The sequence below is a fragment of the Peromyscus leucopus genome, chromosome 7, assembly GCF_004664715.2.
Source record: "Peromyscus leucopus breed LL Stock chromosome 7, UCI_PerLeu_2.1, whole genome shotgun sequence".
NCBI classification, from domain to species: domain Eukaryota; kingdom Metazoa; phylum Chordata; class Mammalia; order Rodentia; family Cricetidae; genus Peromyscus; species Peromyscus leucopus.
The window spans coordinates 75,684,190-75,711,710 of record NC_051069.1 but is presented as its reverse complement, the minus strand read 5'-3'; the positions used below and the strand labels follow the sequence as shown (position 1 = coordinate 75,711,710).

General features: G+C 40.4%; 1 protein-coding gene across 1 annotated transcript in view; it reads left to right on the top strand.

Moving 5' to 3' along the window:
- Positions 1-27,521, top strand: part of Me1 (malic enzyme 1) — a 121,869-nt gene that overhangs the window by 5,847 nt on the left and 88,501 nt on the right. The window contains exons 2-3 of the mRNA XM_028875513.2: positions 12,448-12,581; positions 14,891-15,040. Coding sequence (XP_028731346.1) covers positions 12,448-12,581; positions 14,891-15,040 — 284 coding nt within the window. The remainder of the gene's footprint in view (positions 1-12,447; positions 12,582-14,890; positions 15,041-27,521) is intronic.

The window sequence follows — 27,521 nt, the reverse complement described above, 5'->3', positions numbered from 1 at the left end:
CTGTAGTAAATGTAATAATAAAATCATGATCAAACATATTGGTCAGGTCAGTGAATATAAATAAGTTGCATTAATAAAACTTGTTTTTTATTATTTGATAAAGCTCAAGCAAACTGCATTGTGCAGAAGAATTATCCAGAACAGAACTGGGCATATAGCTCAGTTGGTAGAGTATATTCCTAGCTTGAACAAAGTATTGAGTTTGATATCCTGTATGGCATAATCTGGGCATGATGGTGTGGTGCAGGCCTATAAGCCCAGTACCCAGGAGGTAAAGGCAGGAAGATTGGAAGTATAAGGTCATCCTTGGCTGCATATTGAATTTGAGGCCAGCCTGGGCTGCATGAGGCACTGTCTCAAAGAAATATCTAAGTGTTATAGAAAGGCCAAGTAACAGGATGGAAAAATACAAACAAGAAATGTGGGTGATGATCCTCATCAGACAGAAACTCATGATCTGAAAAATTACATGACGGTGGAAGCAGGAGGATTTCGAACTTGAGATCACCTGAACTGCATGGTGAGTTGTATATCAACCTGGATCAGACAGTGAGGCCCCACCTAAAATATTCTCCAAAATCAAAGCCCAAAAAAATCAACTAGCAACCCCACTCCCTATAAAAACAAAACGTGAGAGATGGGATTCTTTAAAATGATGAGTTATAATAGTTATGAATATAAATCAAGTAACGCACAACCACCTTCATATTTATGTTTTAATTTATTTTTATTTTTATTTTTTTTAATTTTTTTTTTTATTTTTTGGTTTTTCGAGACAGGGTTTCTCTGTGTAGCTTTGCACCTTTCCTGGAACTCACTTGGTAGCCCAGACTGGCCTCGAACTCACAGAGATCTGCCTGCCTCTGCCTCCCGAGTGCTGGGATTAAAGGCGTGCGCCACCACCGCCCGGCTCCACCTTCATATTAAAGAAACCTTCCTAAATTCTATGTTCTTATCACAAAGTATGTGGGAGTAATGCATATGTTAATTAATGCTATCCATTCTACAATGTATATATTTCCCCAAACACACATAATAAATAAATTCAATTTTTATTTTCTAATTTAAAATTATTAAAACTAAATTTTGTCTTTTAAATTTAAAAAATTAAAAGTCACTATATGACATAAAGGAGAAATCGTACACCTTATATCTTAAAATAGAAAACTTTATACTTCATGGTGCAGGATATATCAGACAAATTCCATTCTCAAACTTCTCAGTCAATTTATATTTTTCCAAATCATCAGAAAATTCAGTTTATTGATCAGGAAAATGGAACTAACATGTGACGTGATGGTATTGCTGGCTTTAAGGGATCCACAACTGTCAAGTTATAACCTGTAGCTAGAAATGCTGCCATATGGAGTGACAGTTCTTAAATCCTGACGAAATTACACAAGTGAGAAGCAGGGGTGATCTAGTCAGTCACTGTCAGTTTCTAACAGTGTCTTAATTTGTGTGTTTAGATCATTTACATTTAATGTAATTGTTACATTTGAATTTATGTCTAACATTTTATTAGATGTCTGTTCTCTGATTTTAACCTGAGATTTCTCCTTTTCCATTGTCTTAATATTTATAATTGTATTTTAGTCTATTTAAAAGTCTTATGATCATACTCTTTGCATAGTCATTTTCTTTTATCGGTTCTGAAATAATGAATGTTCTTTTATAGTCTACGTAACATTAAGATTTTATAACTCATTTGGAATGTGCCACTATTACTGTCCTGTGGGTCTCATTACATTTCTCTGTTACCACTGTATTTGTATTATTGCATCAGTTCACATCTTTATATATGATGCAGAAGATAAAATGTTACATCCTTTTAAACTCCCATACATATTTTGAAGATTTTAGGAGGGAGAGGAGACTGATACAGTTTCCAGATATTTACAGCTTCTGTTCTTTGCTTGCTGATGCCCCAAATTGTCCTCAGGAGATAGAGCTGTAAGTTTTCTCAGGTCCCACCTGGCCCCACAGTCCCTCAGCTGCTTATAAAATAATCATTCAGAGGCTTAATATTAATTATCAACTGTATGGACTTTGGCAGGCCTCTTGCTAGTTCTTATAGTTTAACTCAACCCATAACTATTCATCTATGTATTGTCATGCGTCCCATGGCTTTACCTGTGTCCCATTACGTGTTGCTCCTAGGATGGCAGCCTGGTATCTTCCTCACTCCGTCTTTCTCTTTCCTGTTTCTCTCCTTGGATTTCCCGCCTGCCTCTAAGCTGCCTTGCTATAGGCTAAAGCGGCTTATTTATTAACCAATGGGAACAACATATATTCACAGTGTACAAAAAGACATCCCCCAGCACTTCCCCTTTGCTATCTAATTAAAAAGGAAGGTTTTAGCTTTAATATAATAAAATTATATATAACAAACAGTCATCAAGCAAGAATTACAGTTACAATATCTAGTCTATTTGTATTTGGTAAAATTAAAGAAAATATTTTATCATTTATCCTATATTTGTGAGTCTAAAGTTTCATATTTAATTTATCTTTTATCATAACCAAGGAAATTATAACTATCTAGACTTCAACTACATCAAAGACCCCAGAAGGATATAATATTACCTAAGTAAACAGGAAGAGCATTGTAAGCAACTTCCAAAAATCTAGAATGACAGAGACAGCTGGCTGCCTGGATAGTCACCCAAAGTTCCTCTGCAATGTTGGGGCATCCATCTTCAGCCTATAGACCTAGAGTATCTCTGTTGCTTCTCCTTGTGTCCTGCAGAATGTCTGGCAGTCTCCTCTGCAAAGCAGGAACCTGAAGGACCACCTTGCCTTGTTTTGGCAAAATTTACTATTCATTTTTTTCCATGGGTCTTGCATGCTCAGTCAGTACAACATTTTGTCAAGCAGTCCAGGCAAGAACAGTTTTTTGCCCATATGGTTAACTTTTGCAAACTCCATATGGATTTTCTTCAATGCCCATCATATTCTTTGAAACAAATTGGGATTAATCCACAGAGTCTATTTAATCATCAAAGGAATTTATTTGGGGGTAAATTCACAACCACAGGAGATTTATCATAGGGTCCGGGAAAGCTGAGCTGTGTCCCACACTGAATGGCTTGGTCCAAGATTTTAGCATCCAGAACCATGAGGTAGCCAAGAAGAGGGCCAGCATACATGTATCCCAGGCCTTAAGGGTCCCTGGTGGCGATGCCCCAGAGGCCAGTAACTCAAGGTCATAGGCAGCTGCCTCACCAGGGCGGTGCTTCAGGGCATGGCTCAGACAGCTACCCACTACCAGGGGACATTTCCCTTCCATCTCAAGATTTTTTTTTTTTTTTTTTTTTGGACTAGGTCTGCAGGAGACCAGCTATCTTGGTTTTCCTTTCTTTGGGGATGTCCTTATTTCACTTTGATTTCGAAGCATATTTTCACTGGGTATGGAATTATCTGTTACCAGTTCTCTTCCTCAGTATTTACAAGCATTGTCCCCTTCCTCCTGGTCTACCCTGACTGTGATGAGAAAGCTGTAGTTGCTGTGTAATTATGTGTATGTATATCACTTTTCTTTGGATGTCTTAATGGTGGTGCTTGTTTTTTCATTTTCAAAATCTTGAATATAAATGCTTTTGCAATTAGAATTTTTGTTACTGTTCTTAGCTTTGTTAAACTTCGTGATTGTGTAATCTTACATCTTTTTGCAACATTTTCATAAATTTTAGAATATTTTTCAAGTCTTTTTTCCTTTCTCCTCTTTTTGGTGTGTCTGTGTGCACTTGCACACACGCGGATGTGGAGAGGCCAGACAGCTATGGTGGATGTCTTCTTCATCGGCAATCTTTGAGCCTGGAGATCCCTGGCTAGTTAGGCTGACCAGTGAACTCCAGGGATGCCTGCCTCTACCTCCCCAGAGTGAGGATTTAAAAAGCCTGACCCCATACCTGGCTTTTGCTTGAGTGCTGGGATTGTGAAATGAGTCTCTCTGGCTTACATGACAAGCACTGTTGTCAGCTGAGCCAACCCCAGCATTCTCTCCTTTTTAGACTGATGATGTAAATGCTAAATGCAGAACTAAAGGCCTGCTAGTGTTTTATTTCATAACTTTGTCAGGTTTGGTTCATTTGGAATGATCCATCATGAGCATCCCTGACTTTCCCTCTCTATTTCATTTCCGTTCTTGAACCCATCCAGTGAAAATTTTCAGTTATTGTGTTATTCAGTTCTTTAATGTTTAATGTTTTTAATCATTTGTAATGGCTGATCTTGGTTGTCAATTTGACACACCTGAGAGAGCCTCAGGTGGGAATTGCCTCCATCAGGCTGGGGAATGTCTGTGGGACATTCATAGAGGCCCTGTCCCTGGACAGGAGGTTCTGGGATCTGTAAGGTAACTGATAAGCCCAGGAAGCAAACCCATAAACAGTGTTCCTGAATGGATTCTTCTTCAGTTCCTGCCCCAGGCTCTTACCTTGAGTTCCTTGCCTTGGCCATTGGATGGAAGATTAAGATAAAATTGTCCTTCCCGAGTTGCTTATGGTCATGGTACTTTATCCCAGCAGCAAAATGTGACTGACACGGGCACCATAAGCATGAATTCGATGTAACTTGTTGGAAAATATTAGCTGAGAGTGACAGTTAACTTTGTGTGTCACAGGGGTGCCCATACATTTGGTCAGTCAGTGTTCTTAGGAGTGCCTTAGAGGGTGTTTCTGGATGAGATTAGCCTTTGAATTGAGTAAAGCAGATTCTCCTTTCTGGTGTGGGTGAGCCTGATTTAATCAGTTGAAGGCCTGACTGGAATAAAAACACCAAGTAGGGAGGTTCTCCTTCTGCCTGTTTTGGAGCTGGGACATCAGGTGTTTTTTGTTTTTTTCTTTTCCCATAAACTCACAACCGAAAGATTAGTACTTCAGGATCTTGCACTTAGGGCTTCTCAGGCCTGATATCACAGCACTGACTCCCCTGGGTCTGCAGCTTGCTAGAGGTATTACCGTGGCTTTTCTGACCCCACAGTCGAGTGAGTCAATTAGAGTTCTCTTATAATTAATAAATCTCTTATATATGTGTCTATACAGATGTGTGTATGTGTGGCATTTCTGAGGAATTCTGACCAATGCAGCAAGCTCCACAAGTTCAATAAAGTAGCAAACTTAAGTCAGAAAACATCTCTACACATGTCAGGGGTGGCCTGGTGGAGGAAGCTGCCCATGGAATTTCTGGATTTATGTCAGAGGTACATGGGCCTTAAAATCTGAAGCATAGTTCTCTTTAGCAGTTCTTGACATGTTTTATGCCAAAGGCCCCTTTACAGTTTGTTGAAGTGCCTATACCTTAAAGCCACCATTTAAACACTGCACGTGATACTACCAACAACACTGATTATATGGAATGTATTAAAAATGTGTGATATAAGGTATGTTGGACACATTGGACCAAGACAGTATACTTAAGATGCTGACACTTGTGTGCAGCTTAAAGTAAGTCTTTATTTGCTTGTTTCTAGATACCTTACTGTTTGGAGGTGTTGGTGTGTATGACTAGGCCTGGCTCAAGATTTTATTTGTGTGTGTGTGTGTGTGCGCGCGCGCGCGCGCGCGCAACTATTTGTGCATGTATATGGAGGCCAGAGGATAACTTCAGGTGTTGTCCCTCAGGAGCCATCCACCTCTTTTTGAGACACAGCCTCTCATTGATCTGGAACTTGCTGGTTAGGCTAGACTTTACCTTAAAAGATTTATGCAAATTTTTTTTCTTTTTTTGAGATCAAGTCTGTGTAATTCAGACTGGCTTTGAACATTTTTCATTTTTATTTATTTTTTTAAGGCAGAATATCACTATGTGTCCCTACTTGGACTAAACAGAACTCACTATGTAGACCAGGCTGACCTTGAAGTCACAGAGATCCACCTTCCTCTGCCTGGAAAGTCACACACTGCCACACCTGGGTCTTCCCTTGAACTCCACTCTGCTCTGTGGAGTGCTGGAATTATAGGTACATGTCACCGTGCCTGGGCTCTAAATCCTTAATCAGTACCCCCCCCCAATTAAAAAATGAGGCAGGGGAGGTGTTGAACCAAGTGCCCGCTGTACAAGTCTGAGATGGTAAGTTGGATCCCAGCACCCATGTGAAATGGTGAGCAGAGTGGGGCGTCTAAGCCCAGCACTGGTTCAAGTGAAGTCAGGCGATCTCTGGAGCTCATTGGCCAGGCAGCCTAGCTGACTTGATGAGTTCCAGGTTCACTGAGAGACCCTGTCTCAGTAAGGCAGAGAGCAACTAACATAGTCGGTGTGGGCCTCTGTTCATCATGCACATGCCTGTGCACACACACACACACACAGACACACACAGACACACACATACACACAGAGACACACACAGACACACACACACAGACACACACACACAGAGACACACACAGACACACACAGACACACACACACACACACACACACAAGAAATAAGATGGCATACCACTAGGAAGATATAAAAAATACTATGTTAATTATAAAAACAGGTTATTTAAATAATAATTTTGGGCACTCTAAAAACTGTGCAGGAAAGAATGCCTCTCTTTTTGTAGATGTAAAATATGTATATAACTACATTGACAAATTCAAAATATGACAATAAAAATTCCAGCTCAATTTAACCTTTTTAAAAAATGTATACTTGTATTGAGACAGGGTCTTGTTATGTAGCTTCAGCAAGCCTTGGCCTTACAATCATCCTGTCTTCAGTTTCCCTCATGCTGAAATTACAGGCACACAGCTAGCTTCAGTTTTATTTATTTGATTTAGAATAATGTAAGTTTCCCTCTTACATATGTGTGGCAATAAAATTTTCCAAAATTCTAAAATATTTTCAATACGAAGAAATATTTTTAAAGATTGATTTGTCAAATTATTTGCAGTAACATTAAATCATTTACATAGATTTAACTTATTTAAAGTTTAAACAATAGACTATGAAAAAGGACATCTCATTTAGACAAAAATGACACTTTAAAATTGGAATGTGAAATACATCAATAATGTGCTTTTAGTCCTTTTTACTATGTTTGACAACATAAACAAACTTTTAGTCCTTTTTACTGTATTTCTTCATTTTAACTAAGAAGATTATCTGCTGAATTGATGAGAGCCTAAGGGAATTTGGTATAGTGAACATTTTGTGCATTCTTTTGGTGACTAGTTCTATTGGTTCTTGTCAGTGTCCAGTGCTGTGCAATCAGCACCAAAACATTCTCTGTCTCTCCATGTGGCCCCTGCTTTTCCAGAACGTCCTGTGAATAGAGTCTGGTTTCTTTCACTTGACCTAATGCATCTGAGGTTAATTTGCACTCATGTGTCAGCAGCTGGTCTCCCTTGTAGCAATGAGTGTGTAATGAGTACTCGGGTGAACAGAAACACTCTACCTGTCTTCGTGAGTGTGTGATGGACACGCAGGGTGTGGCGGCATCTTGTCCTCGTGAGTGTGGGAGGAGTACTGCGGGGTATGGAGGCACCTCCTGGTCTTCTCTGTTGAGCACTTGAAATACTGTTAGGTTATCAGTTCCTTTGTGATTGTTGCCTTTCACTTGCTTTTGTGGTTTGTAATATTTCTTCTCTGTGAAAGTAAAAGTAGTGTCTAGTTACAGAAAATAGTTGAGTTAATTCTCAATTTGTGGATTACCCATTAAGTGTCAGGTAGTATTCTAGACACTAGATAAACAAACATAACCATTTCTGCCCTCTTATTTCAGTTGTCTTAAACATATCAATAAGTCTGTTGTCACAGTTAGCATCCGATGTAGGTTATCTGCCTCAAGATTTCTAGTGAGTTACAATTTTTGCAATTTCTTGGTTTAGTTTTAGTTATAATTCTGAGAGAAGTGAATCCAAACCACACAAGTTTCTCTGAGAACATTAAAGATGGTCATTGAAGAGAATAAAATGCGTTTGTTTTCTGATAAGTTTCTGCTGAATCCACGAATCCCTCCCGCAGTTCCTGAGTGGTTGGGTTTGCATATAGACTTCTAACCCAAGCCCCTTGTGCTAGCAATCCACTTCTGACTTCTGCATGAGAGCTTTGTTTTCTCAGGAAGCTAGGTGGAGTTCAGAAGTAGAGTAGTAGAGTTGTTTGGTTTGCTGCCCTTTGCAGTGGAACAGAGTGCCCTTCTGCTGTCCAGAAGTCGAGTGCAAGAGTCTTAGGGTGTAAGGAAAAAAAGAACAAGGGGTGAAACTCAGATTGGATTTAGAATGTGAGGGACCTCTGGGGGGCCGGCACTGCAGGTGTCTGGAAACCCGATCTGTGGATGGACCTTTAACCCTCTCAACTCCATGACAAGTCTGACAGAAGTCAAATGCAAGTTGGACCCTGGATGTGTGCTCCGAAGCCATCGGTTTTGTGCAGGCCATGCAGGGTGACATGAATAGACGACTTCTTTGAAACACCTTACTGCCAGGTTTTGGACAGGGCTGACTTGTTTATCAGTTTCTATAAAATTGTCTGAAACGATGTCTCTAGTAATATGGTAAATAAAAGCTATGGTTAAATAAAATCATGTATTATCCTAAGAGTTTCAGGGATTCTAAGATTTAAGTTTCCTTAGTCACTGATTTTTTTCCCCCACCTCCTAAAGGGCCATGAAATGATATGAAATCAATAATGGAACCCTTTTTTTCCCCTTTTAAACTTGGATAATTTCCCCAGATTTCTAAGCCCTAATTATTAGTTTTTTTAAAAAGATGAGTTGGTGCTTTAGTGTGTCTGCGAATATTTGGCGAACAGTGTAGGAGTCTGCAGTTACTAAACATCAAAGACTGTGGAGAGACTTCCAGATGGCATTCCCATTCACGTGGGGTAAGGGATACTGCATAGAGGACTGTTCAACCAGACCAGATGGGGGAAACAGGTAAAAGGCCTGGCTATCTGGGTGAAGACGGCGAAGTTCCACTGTTACTTGGACGAAGGAGCGTATGTTAGAGCTTCTGACCATAAGCTGTATCCTCAGAAGACCATATTTGGTTGGTGTTTTTGCAGGCACGTGGTCACAGTGTATAACATCTAGTGCTCCACTGTTTCTCTATAACATTTGTATTCATTTGAGATTTTTTTTGCCTAACATTTTTTTTCGTTTCTTTTCCTCCCTCCCTTTCTTCTTCCCTCCCTCCCTCCTCTCCCTCCCTCCTTTCTTCCTTCCCTTCCTCTCTTTCTTTCATTTTCAAGTTTGAAAAAAAGAGTCCAAGTTTCTCTTCTACTTCATACACACACACACATACACACACACATACACACACACACACACACACACACACATGAATATACACAATTGAAAATCTATTGAATTATCTCTTCTATCTTATAGATGATTCTTGCACTAATGTCCCTTTTTGATTGCTTTAAGTTTAAAAATAATTTTACCAGAATGAATATTCTAATCAGTTTTCTAAATAGCATTTTATAGTTGTAAAAAACGTTAGTGTTTATAAAATTAAATATGTAAAATGTCTGTTTTGTGTGTGCAATAAACTGAGGTGTTATTATGGCAGGATTCAAGAGTCATTATTCCTCATTGTACGAACATTCAGGGACAGAGGGAATGGCTGCAGAGCTGTTCATGTATTTAGTGAATGTGTTCCTGTCCATCTGGACTGTCAAGAAACAGTAGCATCACAAGGTACAAACCTTACTTAGTTTTTTGGGGCCTATAATGGTAAAATACCATGGACTGGGTTTTTAAAATACAAGGTATGTGTTTTTGCATTTCTGAAGGCTGCTGGGAAGCCCCATGTCAACACACTGTAGTCAGTATCTGGTGGGGAATCCAATTCCTGCTTCATAGACAGCCATCTTCTGTCCTCACATGGCAGAAGGACCATACAGGCTCTCTGAGGTTTCTTTTATTCTAGTCTAATGGTTGGCTGTCATACTGTTCATAAGGGCAGACAGCCAACCATCCACCATGCCATGTCAACACTTAATAATGAGCCCAAAGAAACAGCAGCCCAGTCTTGGAATAGAAGCTTCTTAGGATTCAGTATCTCCATCAGGAATCTTCTAGAGAGGATTCCTCATCCTTGTCTACCAGGTCATTCTCGTTATTAATGACTGCTGGGCCTATTTGCTTTGACTTCCCGTAGTGTATTCCAACAAATCTTTTAGGTCCATTCTGTATCGACTCCTTAGTTCTATTTTATTTGCTTAGTCTTGAGTTCTTTTACAGTTACTATTGCTTTATACTCAGTGTTTATGTAAACAGATCATTTAACATGGGAATAATAGCAGAGGTGATAAGTCTAGAAACGCTTTAGAGAGGATCAAGCACTTGGGGTCAGTCTTGAAAGGAGAAGCAGGTAAAAAGGACTTCCTCTTTCTTTTTCTTTCTTTCTTTCTTTCTTTTTTTTTTTTTGAGGGGGAGGATTGGTTTGTTTGCTTGTTTTGTTTTTTTCAATACCAGTTTCTCTTTGTAATAGTCCTGGCTGTCCTGGAACACTTTCTGTAGACCAGGCTGGCCTTGAACTCACAGAGATCTGCCTGCCCTTGCCGCCTGAGTGCTGGGATTAAAGGCCTATGCCACCACTGCCTAGCCAGAAGGACATTTTCTAAAAGTTAGAATGTAATTACATAAATTTCCCCCTTCTCATCCTTCCCTCATTCCCTCTCAGAATTATGACCTTTTTAAAAATTGTGTGTGTGTCTGTCTGTCTCTCCTCTCTTCTATACTCATGCTTAAATATATAAATACAACCTGCTCAGTCCATTTAGTATTATTTGTATCTGTATGATTTCAGGGCTGACCATTCGGTATTGGATAACCAGTTAGGGGTCTCATCCCTGGGGAAGAGTATTTCTCCTCCTCTCAACATTCCTTAGGTGCCTATAGTTCTTTGTTTGTGGGTGGAGCCATGTGAGATTTCCCCTTCTACATTAGCATATCTGTTGGTGGTATACTTCTTCACATCTTGTTTAGGCAGCCATAGGGCAGTTGGGGTATCATGAATGAAACTTCCTTGTCATTTTAACAGACAAAAATCTCAGCCTATTTCCTGGTCCCCTGGCTCTTACCATCTTTCCTCCCTGTTTCCCATGGTTCTTTGGACCTTAGGTGCAGGTGTTGGGTTATACATGTGTCCATTGGGCCTGGGCACTCTGTAATCACTTGTTCCCTGCATTTTGACTGGTTTCTGTAAAGGTCTCCTTCTGTTACAAAGCAGAGCGTCTGACAGATGGTAAGAAGTACACTTATCTGTGGGTAGAAGGACAAACATTAAGAATGCAATTAGGAAGTACCATGTTTTAGCAGAGTGGCAGTTACAGGTTCTAGAAGATCCATGACCTTACTAGCCCTGGTAGTTGTCTTGCTTTCTAGTGTCAGGAGTGATCTCCCTTCAGTCAAGTTCCAGAGCTGTTGGTTACTGACAAGGTATGTGAGCCACTACTGCGCCCCTAGAGATAACTTGCCCTGATGGTGTCACTGTTGTGATTTGTAAGTGTTACAGCTGGGTAGGACTGTTGGTTGCTCCCTCTCTTGGAAGCTTGTATAGTGCCTTCCAATACGATAAAAGCTAGTCCTCAGGTAGGAGGCTTTCAAGTCAGATCAAGCTTGAGTCCACCAGGTCTTATGTCCGAAGTGTGTGGTGTCAAGAAGAACATTCTTGATAAAGATGCCATGCATGAAGAATAAAAATGTGCTGCATTTGGGCTTGGGAAGAAATGAGTGTGACCAGGATTGCATAAGGATAGTAGGAGATAACCTGAGAATGGAGGCTTGGAACCGGTCCCTGGGCGTCCTGCAGTTTATTTCCTGACCTAGTTCACAGTTGGAAGCACGACAGGTGTCAGCTGACCTAGTTCTCGTCACATTTAAAAATAGGGAACCGTTCATTTCTATATTTTCTGACGTTAATGATTGTATCTTTCATTTTTTGTGTACACATGTTTACACTGTATATATCGTATGTGCATGTGTGTTTATGTATGTGGATTTATGTGCACATGTGTGTACATGCAAATGTGGAGGCTAGAGATAGACCAGGTATCTTTCTCGATCACTTTCAACCTTATTTTTTGACACGGGGTCTCTCACTGACATTGGAGCTCACTGATTGGCTAGCCAGCCGGAGGTCCACATGTCTCCCCTCCCCCAGTGCCAGGGTTCCAGACACGTGCGCCCAGGCCAGGCGTGCATGTGAGTGCTGGGCCTCGCAGCTCATTTCCTCGTGTTTGCACAGCAGACACTTCACTAGCAGAGCTCTGTCTCTCAGGCCTCTCATGTTTGTGCTTTTCGGCAGTTTCTTCCTGGCCGTTCTCTGCTCCCACTTTCGCATCTGTAGCTAAGGAAGCAGATGGGTAGTGCACAGTTGGCTGGCTGTGCTCTAGCAGCTAGACCCTGCCCCCCCAGAGTCCGTGTGTGTGTGTGTGTGTGTGTGTGTGTGTGTGTGTGCACTATTTGTCTTGTCCTCCTCTGCAAACCATCGTTTCCCTTTTCTTCCTAGGACTTGGCGTTTACTCTGGAGGAGAGACAACAGCTGAACATTCATGGGTTGCTGCCGCCTTCCTTCGTCAGTCAGGAGATCCAGGTCCTTAGAGTAGTTAAGAATTTCGAGCGTCTGAACTCTGACTTTGACAGGTAACACATTTATGAACATATTTCTCATAGGAAACACTCTTCCCTGTTGCTTTTTTGTAAAAGAAAGTTGAGCTATTTACATGATTTGGAATGGATAGTTAACTTTAGGAGAATTTGTTCACAAATGCAGTGATTTTTTTTTAAAGCATTTACTATCTTTAGGAACATTTGAATGAAATATTTTTATAATCTATTCTCAGTTTACCTTTCTCAAGATATTTTTCCTATGAGAAATGATATCTGCCCATTCTTATTTAATATATTATCTATTTATATGTAAACATGAATATTCTTAACAAAAGAAGGAAGAAATGTCCAAGAAAATTTCTGCTCTCATTTCTAAAATTGATCATTGGTGGTTACCGGTGTTTATAACTGCCTTCTTCTGGGAGAGTGACGCAGATTTTCAGTCCTGAACAATCTGGGCCTTGGTAGTGCTTCCTAGCTGGGCATGAGTTTCTGTCTGCAGTACAGCAGGACAGTATCTGGTGGCAGGAAGGGGCGGCCACCTTATCAAGTACGTTTTCTCTGAAGGAAATGCTCACGGGAACTATGTTAGTCCCTTCTGAGGACAGTTTTCCCAGTGACCTGCCTTCTGCTAATGTCACCTCTTGAATTCCCCAGCGCTGTTCCGGTTGGCAATTGGAGACTGAGCTTTCTGCACACAATCACACACTTGAGTGATCTCTAAACCACACCAGAGATCAGTGTGCATAGGGCCTTGCTGTGTTAGTGAACACAGATTTTCAAGACTTTTCAGTTGTACAAAGCAGTTTGAATTTTATTGAAGTTATTGGTAATGCAAAAAGGGTTATTCATAGAGAGATAACTAGACAAGAAATGCCTTTACACAGAGAAAGGCCACTAAAAGCTGGGTGTGTTGGTGCATTTATTTAATCCCAGCACTCAGGAGGCAGAGGCAGGTGGAACTCTGTAAGTTCTATGTCAGCCTGGTCTATATAGTGAGTTCTAGGCCCCCCAGGACTGCATAATGAGACTGTCTAAAGAAAGAAAGGAAGGGGAGAGAAGGAAGCAAAGAAGGGCTGTTAGTTTGCTTAAGTTAGTGGTTAAACTATATTGTGATATTTTCATCTCTTTAATTATAAAAGAGACTACCTCTGTCCATGTACTGAGCAAAATTATGTTATTTTACAATAGTAGTAATGTTTAAATGGTAGCAATCCAATTTGGGTTTCCTCATTCTTTGAGATGTTGAGTTTTTTTGTATGTATACATTTGTGTCTGTGTGCACCTGTGTGTGTGTGTGTGTGTGTGTGTGTGTGTGTGTGTGTGTGTGCATGCACATGCTTGAACTTGTAAAGGTTAGGAGTTGATGATGAATATTTTTCTCTCTAGTATTCCACCTTATTTTTCGAGACAGTATCTCTCACTGAACCCAGAGCACACCGATTGACTAACCTGGCTGGCTAGTGAGATCTGGGGATCTTTGTGTCTGCAACCCCAGCACCAGGTTATAGATATGGACCACTGAACCCAGGTTTTGCACTGATGTCAGAGATCCAAACTCAGGTCCTCCTGTTTGCACCTCAGACACTTCCCCCACTGAGCCATCTCCCCAGCCCCTTGAAGGATATTTCTGAAAATGGTCGCTATTGTTTTTTAAACACAGGGTCTCACTGTGTAACTCGAGCTGTCCTCATACTTGGTCCTGCCTGAGTTGCCCAAGTATTAGGATTAGAGGTGCATGCCACCATGCCTGGCTTGATTATGTGTGGGAATGTTATTTTAAGATGTGTTACTTTTGTTTATGTTGCATTTGTTTTACTCTATGAAGCTGTGTTACTTTGCCTGTCTAGAACACCTGATGGTCTAATAAAGAACTGAATAGCCAATAGCAAGGCAGGAGAAAGGACAGGCAGGGCTGGCAGGCATAGAGAATATATATATGAGAAAAAAGAAGTAGCCAGAGAAGGAGGAGGACTCCAGGGGCCAGCCACCCAGCTACACAGCAAGCCATGGAATAAGAATAAAATTTACAAAAGTAAGAGAATGGGAAAAGCCCAGAGGCAAAAGATAGATGGGATGATTTAAGTTAAAGAAAGCTAGCTACAAACAAGCCAAGCTAAGTCCAGGCATTTATAATTAAGAATAAGCTTCTGTGTGATTTATTTGGGAGCTGGGTGGCGGGCCTCCCAAAAGAGTAAAAAAACAAACAACAAAAATTATGCGCATTTTCTATTTGACTAAAGATGTACTTTATACTTGCTTGTAATTAGAATTCTAATAGCCATATTTACTATTGGATTTTGACTGTTGTATGTAGATCTAAATGTGTCCAATTTCCACAGGTATCTTCTGTTGATGGATCTGCAAGATAGAAATGAGAAGCTCTTTTATAGTGTGCTGATGTCTGATATTGAAAAATTCATGCCTATCGTTTATACCCCCACTGTGGGTCTCGCATGCCAGCAATACAGTTTGGCATTTCGGAAGCCAAGGTATGTAAACTTTTATTTTAGATACAAATTTGTATTTTATCTTTTTTGTAATTTTTTTATTTTGTAATTGACATGAGTTGTATTAGTTTATCATACAAAAAATGGAGAAATCAGGAAATGGCTAAATGGAGCGAATTCATGTGTACATTATCAATTCTATTTGGCAATTATTCAAGCTAACTAAAATATATATTATCAGTGATTTTTGACAAGAACACTGAAACCAGTCTCTTAGCAAATTCAAGAATATAACATGTTGGAGAATGGAGAGCTGGCTCAGTGGTAAATGGCTCATACTGCCCTTGTAAAGGACCTGGGTTTGAGTTCAGTTCCCAGCACCCACACTGGGCAGCTCACAGCTGTCCCTTACTTCAGTTCTTGGGATTCAACACTCTCTTCTGGCTTCTTTGGGCAAGGCAACTGCATTCATGTTCATATATACACTCATGCTTAAATCTTAAGTATTTAAGTAATTAAGTAGTGAAAAATACACAGCAGGTCTCTAAGCAGGTCTCCTTATCTAATTGAAATTCTGCGTTATTGGACAAGCCTCTCCTAATCTTGCACCAAATCTTGTAGCCCATGTGTAGTGGGAATCTTAGAGAGTCTTATTAATAAAATCAAACCTGAACCAGGTATTGAGTTGAATGCTGGTAGATCAGATGCAGAACAAGCCACAGCTATCTCACCTTGCCAATTCCTCAGCTGGTCTTGTTTCCTCAGATTGGAGGCCTCTTGAGTCCTCATCCAGAATGGGTCTCAGCTGAATTGCTGCTCAAAAGCCTGAATGCTTAACCAGCCAAATGCTTAACCAGGCCAAAATGCTTCTAGTTCCTGGTCCTCACGCCTTATATACCTTTCTACTTTCTACCACCACTCCCTGGGATTAAAGGCTCGCTTCTGAGATTAAAGGCATGAGTCACCATGCTTGGCTCTATCCTTGAACACATGGATTTCTGCCTCTGGAATGCTAGGATTAAGGGCGTGTGCTACCACTGCCTATCCTTTATGTTTAATATTGTGGCTGTTATGTCTCTGACCCCAGATAAGTTTGTTAGCATGCACAATATTTGGGGGAATACAATACCACACCTATGGTAAGCTAAATCAACAGCCACCCTTTTATGAAAAGAATGGCTGTTGATTTAGCTTATGTAGTATGTGGGTCACCAACTTTTGTTCCCTTTCCTTGGAGTTCCATTGGCTGAGCTCTAACAAGCGTGTCAGTTAGAATGGTATGTGAAAAAAAAAAAAAAAAAAAAAGACTTACCTTTCTATGTTTGGCTGTTTCACGTATAACACATTGTCCTCCACATTCACCTAAGGTTTTACAGTGACAGGGTACCCTCCTTCTTTAAGGCCAAATGGTGTCCCGTTGTGTGTGTGTCTTCATTCATTCATTTATTACAGACGTTGAGTTTGATTCTGTATCTTGTGTATTCTGAATCTGTTTGACAGACTTACAGTGATACCTGTTTGACAGATTGATGTCATTTTTCTCTGGATCCATAATTAGTAGTGAGATTGATAGAAGTTTTGTTTTAAGATTTGAGGCACCTCCACACTGTTTTCTGTACTGGCTGTATTAATTTCCCTTGCTTCCATCATTGGGTAATTTCCTTTTCATTCATACCCCAGACAGAATGTCTCTCATCATTTCAAGGATATCCATTTTCACACATGTCAAGTGATAGTTGACTATGGGCTTAATTTGCATTTCATTGATGATTAGTAATGTTGAATACATATTCATACACTTCTTGTCATTTATCTGCCTTAGATATTTTTTTAGAGATTCATTTGTTCTATTTTATATATATGTTTTGCCTGTCTGTGGCATATGCATCACACGCATGCCTGATGCCCTGGGAATTTGAGGAGGGCATAGGATTCTTCTGCTTCCACTTTCTGGGATTGCAGGTGTATGCCACCACTCCTGGTTTATGGGGTGCTAAGGATATGACTCAGAGCTGTGTGTTTGCTCTGCCAGATAAGCTGTGTCCCCAGCTTCCCAGATCAATTCTTATATTAATAATCCTATTCCTAAGGATTGCTAAGGGAAAACACTGCAATATGCATTTATGGGTTTCATGAGGAATTTTTTTCTCTTTGGCATGGATACTTTGTGTTGGATTTCAGGATGTCATGGATAATCATTTTTCAGAATGTTATTGGGGTTGATTAAGCTGTCTTATTTCCATATGCCCATAGCACTTCAATTCCTATAGAATTCTGCATATTTGGTGTTTCTGTCTGCTTATCACAGCACACTTAATTGTGGCTAACCTTTACGCAGATGGCAGAGACAGCTCTCTGTGTCTCTGAGCTCCCTGTGTTACCTGAATTACTTCCTAATGTATCTTATGAAACGTTTCAGAAAGCATCACACAAATTAATAATACAGATGTATAAAGCAGACTTAAAAAGTTTCTTTGGAAGTATTCCTACTTACTATATATTTTAAACTTAAAAATGTTAGATATTAATTTTATATGTATGAGTGTTTTGATGGCATGCACATAAGTGCACCACATGCATGCCTGGTGCCTGTGGAGGCCAGAGAGAGCATCAGAGCCTCTGGAACGAGAGTTACAGATGGCTGTGAGAAGTCATGTGGGTGCTAGGAACCAAAGTGGGTGCTCTGCACGAGCAGCCAGTGCTCTTAAGCACCGTGCCCGAGCCATCTCTTCAGTCCCTGCCTCCTGTATTTTCAAAATCCATTCCCCCCAAAAGCTCAGTTGTTTTTAGTACTTTTTAGCTACATCTCATTATACTATATTTTTGATAACCATGTTCTTACTTTTGATATTTTTAATGTTCTGTCAAGGTAATTTTGATCCCTTTTGCTAGCACCCTAATATTTGTTTAGTCGTAACCAGGTTATAAGGTTCTAGAGAGGGAAATGTTTTTTGAGACAGGGGTTCTCTGTATATCCCAGTCCGGCCTTTGTTTCCATGTGTAGATTAAGCTACTGTCAAATTCACAATGCTCCTGCCTCCAGCTGTGGAGCTGGGGTTCTAGGCATGCACCACCACACTGGGCCCGAAAGATCATTATTACAAGTAATTCTTGCAGTCCTGCTGAGTAGGTCCAGTTCCTGGCTGGCTCGTTTAATGTGCCCTTTGTGCTATCTCATTGAAACAGTAACTCGGGAGTATCCTGTTCATGTGCTCTTAGAGAAAATGTTAAGTAATGATGATCCATCATTCCCCCCCTACTGTTTAAGCATATTATTTTAACAGATGGATCCTCGTAAATAATTGATCCTGAAGGAAGTGCAGCTCTAACAAATCAATCTACGAGAACAAAGAATTTTGACTAAGTGTAGACAGCCTGAATGCATGCCTTTTCCACTACTCATCTTTAGGTGGCGAGTCATTGATCTGATTTTGGCAAACAGGTGGAGCTAATACAGATTATTGAAAACAGTTTAAAAAGCACAACAAGCATTTTCCAAGATGAGCAGACTAGTACTGCTGGGTCACCAAAAGTCAGGATGGAAACAATGGTCAGTGCTCAAATTAGGTGGAGAAACTGCAATCAAATAGAATTCTTGGCTTCGTAGTTCCTTAGAATAATACCTATTTTGTGAGTTTTGGAAGGGTGGGGGTTGAGCATAACACAAATGATCTAGCTGGAATAATCTTTAACACAGCGCAGCGGCTCCTCAGTGGTGGTTATTGTCAACAGCATTATAACAACTCCCAGGAGTTTGTGGGTTTTTGGTTTTTTTTTTTTTTTGATTTTTCGAGATAGGGTTTCTCTCTGTAGCTTTGGAGCCTGTCCTGTCTCGATCTGTAGACCAGGCTGGCCACAGACTCACATAGATCTGCCTGCCTCTGCCTCCCAAGTGCTGGGATTAAAGGTGTGTGCCACCACTGCCCAGGTACTCCCAGAATTTTCGATGTCTAAATCGATGGAGGGTATTATTCACCAGCTTTACAATAGTAGCATATGTTTGCAAAAGAGAAAAAAATTTCAAGTGTCTTTTGGACATCCAAATAGACAGATCTAGAAGTCAGTTAAATGTATGGACTGGGAACTTAGTAGATGCTATATTCAAAGATTCTAATATTTTTATTATAATTTGTCTTTATTTCTGAGAATTTCACATGTGTATATAATGAAATAAAATCAGCTTCTTGAACTTTCTTACTCCTTCCATCTCCCTCCAAATTTCATGACCCTCCAACTTTTGATAATCCAGTTAATGCTGTTCAGTTGTACACGGGTGTGACATTTACCTAGGGAGATATGAATCAATGTCTACTCACCCCAGATAGGGAACTCATGACACACTGAAGTTCAGATGCCACCAGAGTCCTACTTCCTGAACCAGTGAATTGGATTGGGATTACTTACAGGAGCAGGAATGACTCAAAGGTGCCTGCATCACCAAACCAACCGAGCATGGGTGACAAAGCATGGAAGCTGGAAACCTGTGGTGTAGGCAGCTTAGCAGGTCGGGGAGTATCCTTTCCAGGTAGTTTAGTTTGTCTCTGCTTCTTCCAGGCAGCTTGGCTTGGCTGAGCAAGTCTCTCAGCAGTCCTTACTGCTTATGTATGCTTGGGCAGGGAGTGGCCTAGTGAATCTGGTCAGTTTGGGGGACTTCCTGAAGCCATTGTTCACTTGCTGTCGTAATGGCTTGTTCACTTACTGTAGGATGGAATGTTTCAACTCCCTTAGCATGTCTTGTTTCATCTCCCCAGTTAACATCCAGTGTCTTAAGAAACTTTTTTCCAAAATGGAAGGTTTTATTCTCAGAAAGCAGGTATATGACACTCCTCCAGTAGCTGTCAACTGCTGATAGCTTCCAAGGAAGGGATGGCTGTTCTCTGGAACTCCTCCTCAATCTATTGCATTCAATGCCCTAGATCTGGAATGCCAGTGCCCTGCACTGTGGCAGGCGTTTTTTTACTTCAGTTTTTATTTTGTTTGTTTGTTTCTATTTAGAGGGCTGTTTAAGTGCTCTGCTGTAAGGCAGAGATTCTTAAAGGAGCCGGTTTTTTGTTTGTTTGTTTGTTTGTTTTAGCTTTCTCATGCTCTACCTTGGTGGATAGTCTAGCTTCACATAGTATGTAGTTGGGTTTTTTGTTTGTTTGTTTGTTTGGTTTTTCTTTTTTTCACTCCTTACTCTTTGGGGGCCCGCCACCCAGCTCCCAAATAAACACACAGAGACTCAGTCTTAGTCAGTTATGAACACCTGGCCTTAGCTTGGCTTATTTCTAGCAAGCACTTCTTAATTTAAATTATCCTGTCTACCTTTGCCTCTAGGCTTTTACCTTTCTCTATTCTAGAAACCTTTCTTTTCTTCCTACTCCATGGCTGGCTGGGTGGCTGGGTGACTGGGTAGCTGACCCCTGGTGCCCTCTTCTCCTTCTTCTTTTCTCCCTCCTCCCCCTTCTTTATTTATTTACTTATTTATTCTCTCTGCCTGGCAGCCCCACCTGTTTCTGTCTCCTGCCTAGCCACTGACCACTCAGCTCTTTATTAGACCAATCAGGTATTTTAGACAGGCAAAGTAATATAGCTTCACAGAGTTAAACAAATGCAACATAAAAGAATATAACACATCTTTGCATCATTAAACAAATATTCCATATCATAAATATTCATCTTCAACTAATATTCCAAAACACACCCCTGAGGCTAACATTTCTTCAAACAAATAATGCTTCTGTTCCATAGTGGATTAACTGTATTAACTGTGAAATGAATGGTTGAGTAGGAATTTTCATATTGTTTAAATGATGTACCATATAGGTGTATGATACTAATTTTACTTAAGTTAGAACTACTCTAGTATCTCATTAGCTGATTATAAATAAAGTAAGCACATATTGTTTATGGAAAGGTACATATGGTTTCCTGGCGGATTTGAATAATTTGCAAGCTACATGCTCAATCTTTGAAATAACTCCTTGATATTGTCCTAGTCAAATCAGATGCTGTAACAAACTATAAATGGAGTAACCTGTTTATAAGAGAGGCTTATTTTTCCTACTCCTGGAGTCTGGGGAGCCTGAGCTCAGGGTCAGCATGGTTGAGTTCTGCAAAGGGCTGTTTTCTGGGCCGTGGATCACTATCTGGTTGCTTATTATGTCTTCATGCCATAAAGCACTCTGAGAACTTTTTCATATAGACACCTACCTACAGGTACTAATACTGGTCTTACGGGCTCCATGACCCGATCACATCTGAAAGGCTCTGCCTCTTCATGCCATAACGTCGGGATTGAGATGTAAGCAGTTACATTTAGCGAGTGCATGGACCTCAGTGTCTTGCAGCCATTTTAGTTTAACACTATTCTGCTTATTACTGAGACATCAAAAAGCAAACCTCCAGGCAATCCAGTGCCCAAAGGTCCTGGGGTGCCTGTCAGAGGCAGGTGGAGCTGGCTTTTAGAAAATGGGCCAGATGGGTATTTGGGGGGGTGGGGGTCATTCTGGATTCAGACACTGCTGGCTAGCAGAGCTGCCCAGGTGAACTCAGGCTGAGCTTATTTGAATTTGGTTTTCTTGTGTTAGTCCACACTAGAATTGTCAGACACAAGGTGGTGGTGGTGGTGGTGGTGGTGGTGGTGGTTTTGGCGGCGGCGGCGGCGGCGGCGGCGGCGGCGGCGGCGGCGGCGGCGCACACCTTTAATCCCAGTACTCAGGAGACAGAGGCGGCTGGATCTCTGAGTTTGAATTCAACCTGGTCTACACAGTGAATTATAGGACAGTAAGAATTGTAACATGAATCTTAAATGGTCTTATTAATAAAAAACAAACCTGGAGCCAGGTATTGGGGTGAATGCTGAAAGATTAGAGAAGCAGAACAAGCCACATCTAACCTCACCTCACTAATTCCTCAGCTGATCTTGTTTCCTCAAACTGGAAGCCTCTGTGTCCTCATCCAAATGGATCTCAGCTGAACTGCTGCTAAAAGCCTAAAAGCTTAATAAGAACTTGGTTCCTGGTCCTCATGCCTTATATACCTTTCTGCTTCCTGCCATCACTTCCTTCGATTAAAGGCGTGAGTCACTATGAGTGGCTGTTTTCAGTGTGGCTTTGAACTCACAGAGATCTGGATGGATCTCTGCCTCCGGAATGCTAGGATTAAAGGTGTGAGTGCCACCATTTTCTGGCCTCTGTGTCTGTCTAGTGGCTGTTCTGTTCTCTGACACCAGAGTTTATTAGGGTGCACAATATTTTGGGGGACACAATACCACCACAAAGAAGGACATAGTGAGGGCCTGTCTCAAAAAAAATTAGACATACTAAAGTGACTTTTTAGAACCAGGAAGTATAATTACTTTACACCTCACACTTAGTCTGTAAACTTTGGAAATTCTTTTAAACACCAAATCACTGATCAAATTTTTAATGCTTTCAGAAGAGTGAGTTACTGTTAGATGTTCATAAACTTTTGCCATTCACTTGTAGTAACACCTTGGAGTTTTATTTGTACAGGTTCTACAGTTTAGCGCTCTCATTCGTTTGTTTCATCGTCTTTAAAATAAGTTCAGAATTGGCATTGATGATGTTTTAAGGTTTTAAGAAAGAGAGCGTCACAGTGAATGTTCTTTAAAGCTATGAAACAAATGAGAATGTCTGAGCTCGGTAGTTCCTGTCACTTCAGTGGATTTGGGGACAATTACTTAGAAAAAGCTGATTGTTATTGACACTGGAGATGGAGGTGGTGATGATCTCTGGAATTATAAGTTCAAATTATTCTTTTCCTGAGTAGGACAAATGCTGCATTTATGAAAATGTACCTGTGATTTGTACTAAATAGGAGTGAGGTTGAGTCTTCTGTATCATAAGTACCAGGAATTCAGTGTGTGCCCAGAGGAGTTTAGAATTCCAAAGTATTTTCTTTCTTAAGCATTGCCTTAATTAGGAAAAATGTGGAGAATGGAAAAAATGTAGACATGATTCAAGCATCAGTTCTTTACATCAAGATCTAAGGGTCGGCCAAATTTATGCATAGACATATAAATCTCTCTGGCAAGGCAGTGAAACTTATCTTCTACTGTAAAAGCCTTTAGAAATATAGAGTAACAGCTCATTGAGCCCCTACCCATCTAGAGACTTCACATGTGGAAAACTTGAGTGGAAATACACGTTTCAGATCCAAAAATAATTTTTCTACAGCCTGTGTGGTACTTCCAGGTGTTTGGGTTTCAGTGTTTGGGTTTCAGTTTACATTTGACATATGGAGAGCTCAGAAATAGTTTGCCAGGTTTTGTCTCAGGTAGTACGCATGAAAACATACACATTTAGTTACTTTCCCATTTATAGGAATGCATGCATTTTAAATGAGAATTATAAACCTTAGTCTTCATTACTAAAAGTAAAAAATGAAAAGATGCATTTATTCTTAGATTGTTTTGTACCACATTCTCATGCCTGGAATACTACATTTATTGGGTAACCATGTTTGATGGGTCTCTGGCAGATTGGGCTGTGTCCAGAGAAGTCACTCCAGCAGGAACAGTTTTTGAAACTGCTCGTCTGAGAGTGAACTGGCCGATAGAGAGATGCAAGCCTACAGGGCCTAAGTGAAGTCCTATTCCTGCCTTTGGTGTAGAAGGCAGCACACTTTTCATAGGAGGGCCATAGAATGGAGAACTGCAGTTGCTGGATGGAAGTTCCCTCAGAGATCCAGTACTTTCCAGAGCTTTTCTAACTGACATTGGAATAGCCTTCCTTCACTTTCAAAACTGGAAATAGTTTGAGTGGTTTGGGTAATCTTTGGTGGTACCTGCTCTAAATGAGATTCTAGAAGTGGGTTTATAATGAACCATTTGAATTCTAAGGTCACTTTGGTTTTTGTTTGTTTGTTTGTTTGTTTGTTTTATGTTGAGTTTATATTCATGCTCTAAGGTTTTGTTTCTTCAGTTTCTTCTGAATGCTCTTTTCTTCTGTGCTGCCTACTCTTCTGGCTTAGGCAGTTTGTGTTCCTGCTCGCTGACAATCGTGTCAATGTGGCAGGGAGCTCATGGGTAGGTTAATCCACCCAGAGCTCTGGAAGTTCAGTGTGCACTTTGCGTGACTTGGTCACTGGAGATGGGCAGTGACTGGAGAATTTTCATCTGGACCCTTAAGCCCAGCATTGCTCTCTGCATGTGCCAACAGTGCAGCTCTCTGTTTTGTGTAGCCTCAGTGTCTAGCCTGGGCACACACAGTGACTCCTCCACTGTACACCTGTATAGCACACATGGCTTTGTTGAAGTGACATTTTTTGTTTGTTTTTCTTTTTTTCGAGACAGGTTTTCTCTGTACAGCTTTGTGCCTTTCCTGGAACTCACTTGGTAGCCCAGGCTGGCCTTGAACTCACAGAGATCTGCCTGGCTCTGTCTCCCGAGTGCTGGGATTAAAGGCGTGCGCCACCACCGCCTGGCTCTGAAGTTGCATCTTTCAGACAGCTTGTCAGCTTGTTAAATGTGCATACCTTGGTGACCTGGGCATTTTCACAGGTGTTCTTAAAGTGAATGCAAAGGTTGCACCTCTTGATGATTTCATGGGGTTTTTCTGTGTCAAAAGAGTGAGGAACTGTTCTCACAGATCACCTCAGGCCATTTTCAGGAAGAGAGCGGGTCACTTTTGGTTTAAAATTCTGTGCATATTTTAAAATGTAGCTTACAAATCAGTACTTTGAGGGATTTGGAACCTCTTGTAAAGTAACCTAACCCATCAGTTTAGATAACTGAAGGAGTTCAGTTGTAACTTTCATTGCAGATTTGAGATTTATCAGAATAAATCTATTTATTTAGTATACTTTCAAACACGAGGAATTCATAATCATTTAATGACCCGACTCATTAAAATCCTCACTGTAACCCCTAACAGCATGCGACTACAACAAGCATGTGACTTTATTTAGTTGTGTCCTGACTCTAATGCTTGAATGACTAAAGCCGGATGTTGGTATTTTCTCACTTGGTATACATAAATTGTACTCTGGATCTGAGGTTTGTGTGCTCTTTCAGGCTCTTTGTTCTTAGCATGCTTTCCTCTTGTTACGTGTTCTCCCTAATGGTAGTTTTCCAGCTGCAGAAGCAGCAGGGAGCACTTTCCCAGACAGTGCTACTCCATCCACATGGCCCTGCACCAGAGTCAGCAGCGGGAAGGACAGAGCAGGGTCTGCACTTGCTGTAACCATCTTGGCCAACCTCCTGCTTGCTGCCCATCTCTGCTTCTCGAGATCTAGATGCTGCGTGGCAAAATAATCTGTATTTAATATTGTCAGAGAGATTGTCCATCTTCCAAAATATGACTGTGAATGTTCAGAATCAATAGCATAAAGTGAACTTAATTTTAGCTCAGTACTGTTTTATTCTGTATTTCATTAATATTTTATGTTCGAGCCTGGCAGCAGTGGCGCACACCTTTAATCCCAGCATTCGGAAGGCAGAGCCAGGCAGATCTCTGTGAGTTCCAGGCCAGCCTTGTCTACAGAGCAAGATCCAGAACATGCACCAAAAATACATGGAGAAACCCTGTCTTAAAAAAATATATATATATTCGTATTAGTAAAGTTTGTAAGATCATTGACAAGATTCCAAATATAGTTATCTATTTAATTTATAAGTTCCTGAATGTTCTATCTTTTTAACTAAAGAAGTTCTCCTTTTAACAGTGTAACTCACAGTCTTAAATATGATTGGCAGATGAATAAATGGTGTGCACAATAATTTGAAATGCACCATATTTTATATATTTAAAAATAATGTGGCTATGTGAATTAAAACATTTGCACTGTAAAATGAAGTAATTTGTTTTAAAATGTCAAAGATACATACACACACACACAAATTCAAAAGAAGTTTTTTTAATTACTTAAGTTAATTAAGTTAATTTTTTAAATAACTCCTTTATTCAAAGAAGTTAATCTTACTGACATTTGCCAAATGTATGTGTGTGTATGATGAGGTCATTCTTACCATAGGATTCTGTGCAGTTGCTTAGACCATGGGAGCTATGCTGGAGTTCATCAGAACAGTCTATTTATAGTTAATTAGGTGGGCACATACCCTATTTCTAAAATGAGTATGAAGAAGGAATGTAAAATCATTTTATATATACTTTGAGTCAATATTTATTTGAAAATAATATTTATGTAGAAATAGTGATATTATTTTTGTTTTTATTTTTTTAATTTGTATTATAAATTGAAAACAATCATTCCTATGAAAGTATCACCAAGGTGTTAAGGGCTAGAGTTGAGAGAGAGAGAGAGAGAGAGAGAGAGACAGAGACAGAGACAGAGACAGAGACAGAGACAGAGACAGAGAGACAGAATATGATTAAGTGAGAGTGAACATTGAGACTAGAAGGAGAGACTTCCTTAGGAAACTGGTCCTGTGAGGCAGTGGCTGCGCCAGAGCTCCTGGGTCCAGGCTGAAAAGCCAGGAAAGGGCAGGTCCTACAGCAGTGTGAAGCTTGAAATCATCCTGTGGCAGAAGTTCCTCCTCCTCAGGGGCAGTAGTTCTTTTCCAGCAGGACTTTAACCCCCTTCAAATGACCCAGTATTTTGGGGAGTAATTTAAAACCTACATGGGAAATGTGAATCTTACTTATTAAAAATGACCGTCATAGCTGATAGTGCACACTTTAATCCAGCAGGTGGATCTCTGTGAGTTCAAGGCCAGCCTGGTCTACATAATGAGTTCTAAGATAGCCAGGTTTATGTAGAGAGACCCTGTCCCAGAAACGAACAAACAAACAAACAAACAAACAAACAAACGGCCTCTGTACAAACATCTAGAATGGTGCTAACCAAATTGACACATGAAATTAACTATTATATGCTCCCCAAGCAATGTTGGGTCTGAGTTCTTCAGAGAAGCTTTTGGAAATTTCCTTAACTACCAGTTTTCAAAAGTTAAAACCATGCATGTGTTAATAAACCTTATTCTGTGAAATACAGTGTTTATCATAGTTGCCTCCCCAAAGAGAGTAATTCTAGTAGGCATTTCATGAGAGTGTCGCTCCACTATGACTTCTTTAATTTTTTTACATTTATTTATTGTGTGGCGTGTGTGTGTGTGTGTGTGTGTGTGTGTGTGTTTGGAGCATGTACATGCACACATGTGCCACTGTGTGTATGGGCACCAGAGGACGACATGGATGAGCTGGTTCTCTCCTTTCACACGTGGATCTGGGGATGGAACTCAGGTTGTCAGCCTGCAATGAGAACCTTTGCCCACTGCGCCAGTTCTCCAGCCCTGATTCAGGGTCTAACGTTTCTAACTTTTAATGACAGTAATTTGATATTTAAACCCAGTTTAATGAATTGTGATAGAACCTTATCTATCACTCAGTTCCTGCAGAGGTTCTTACTGTTTCTTCCCAGCTCCTCCACTACTTCAGAAACTTTTTGTGGGTCTTGGGTTCATTATTTCTTCTCTCCTTTCCTGTACCAGAAATTTTATGAGCCTTCTCGTTAGGCACTTTACTAAGCATTAAGTACATAAAGATATTTTACATATAAT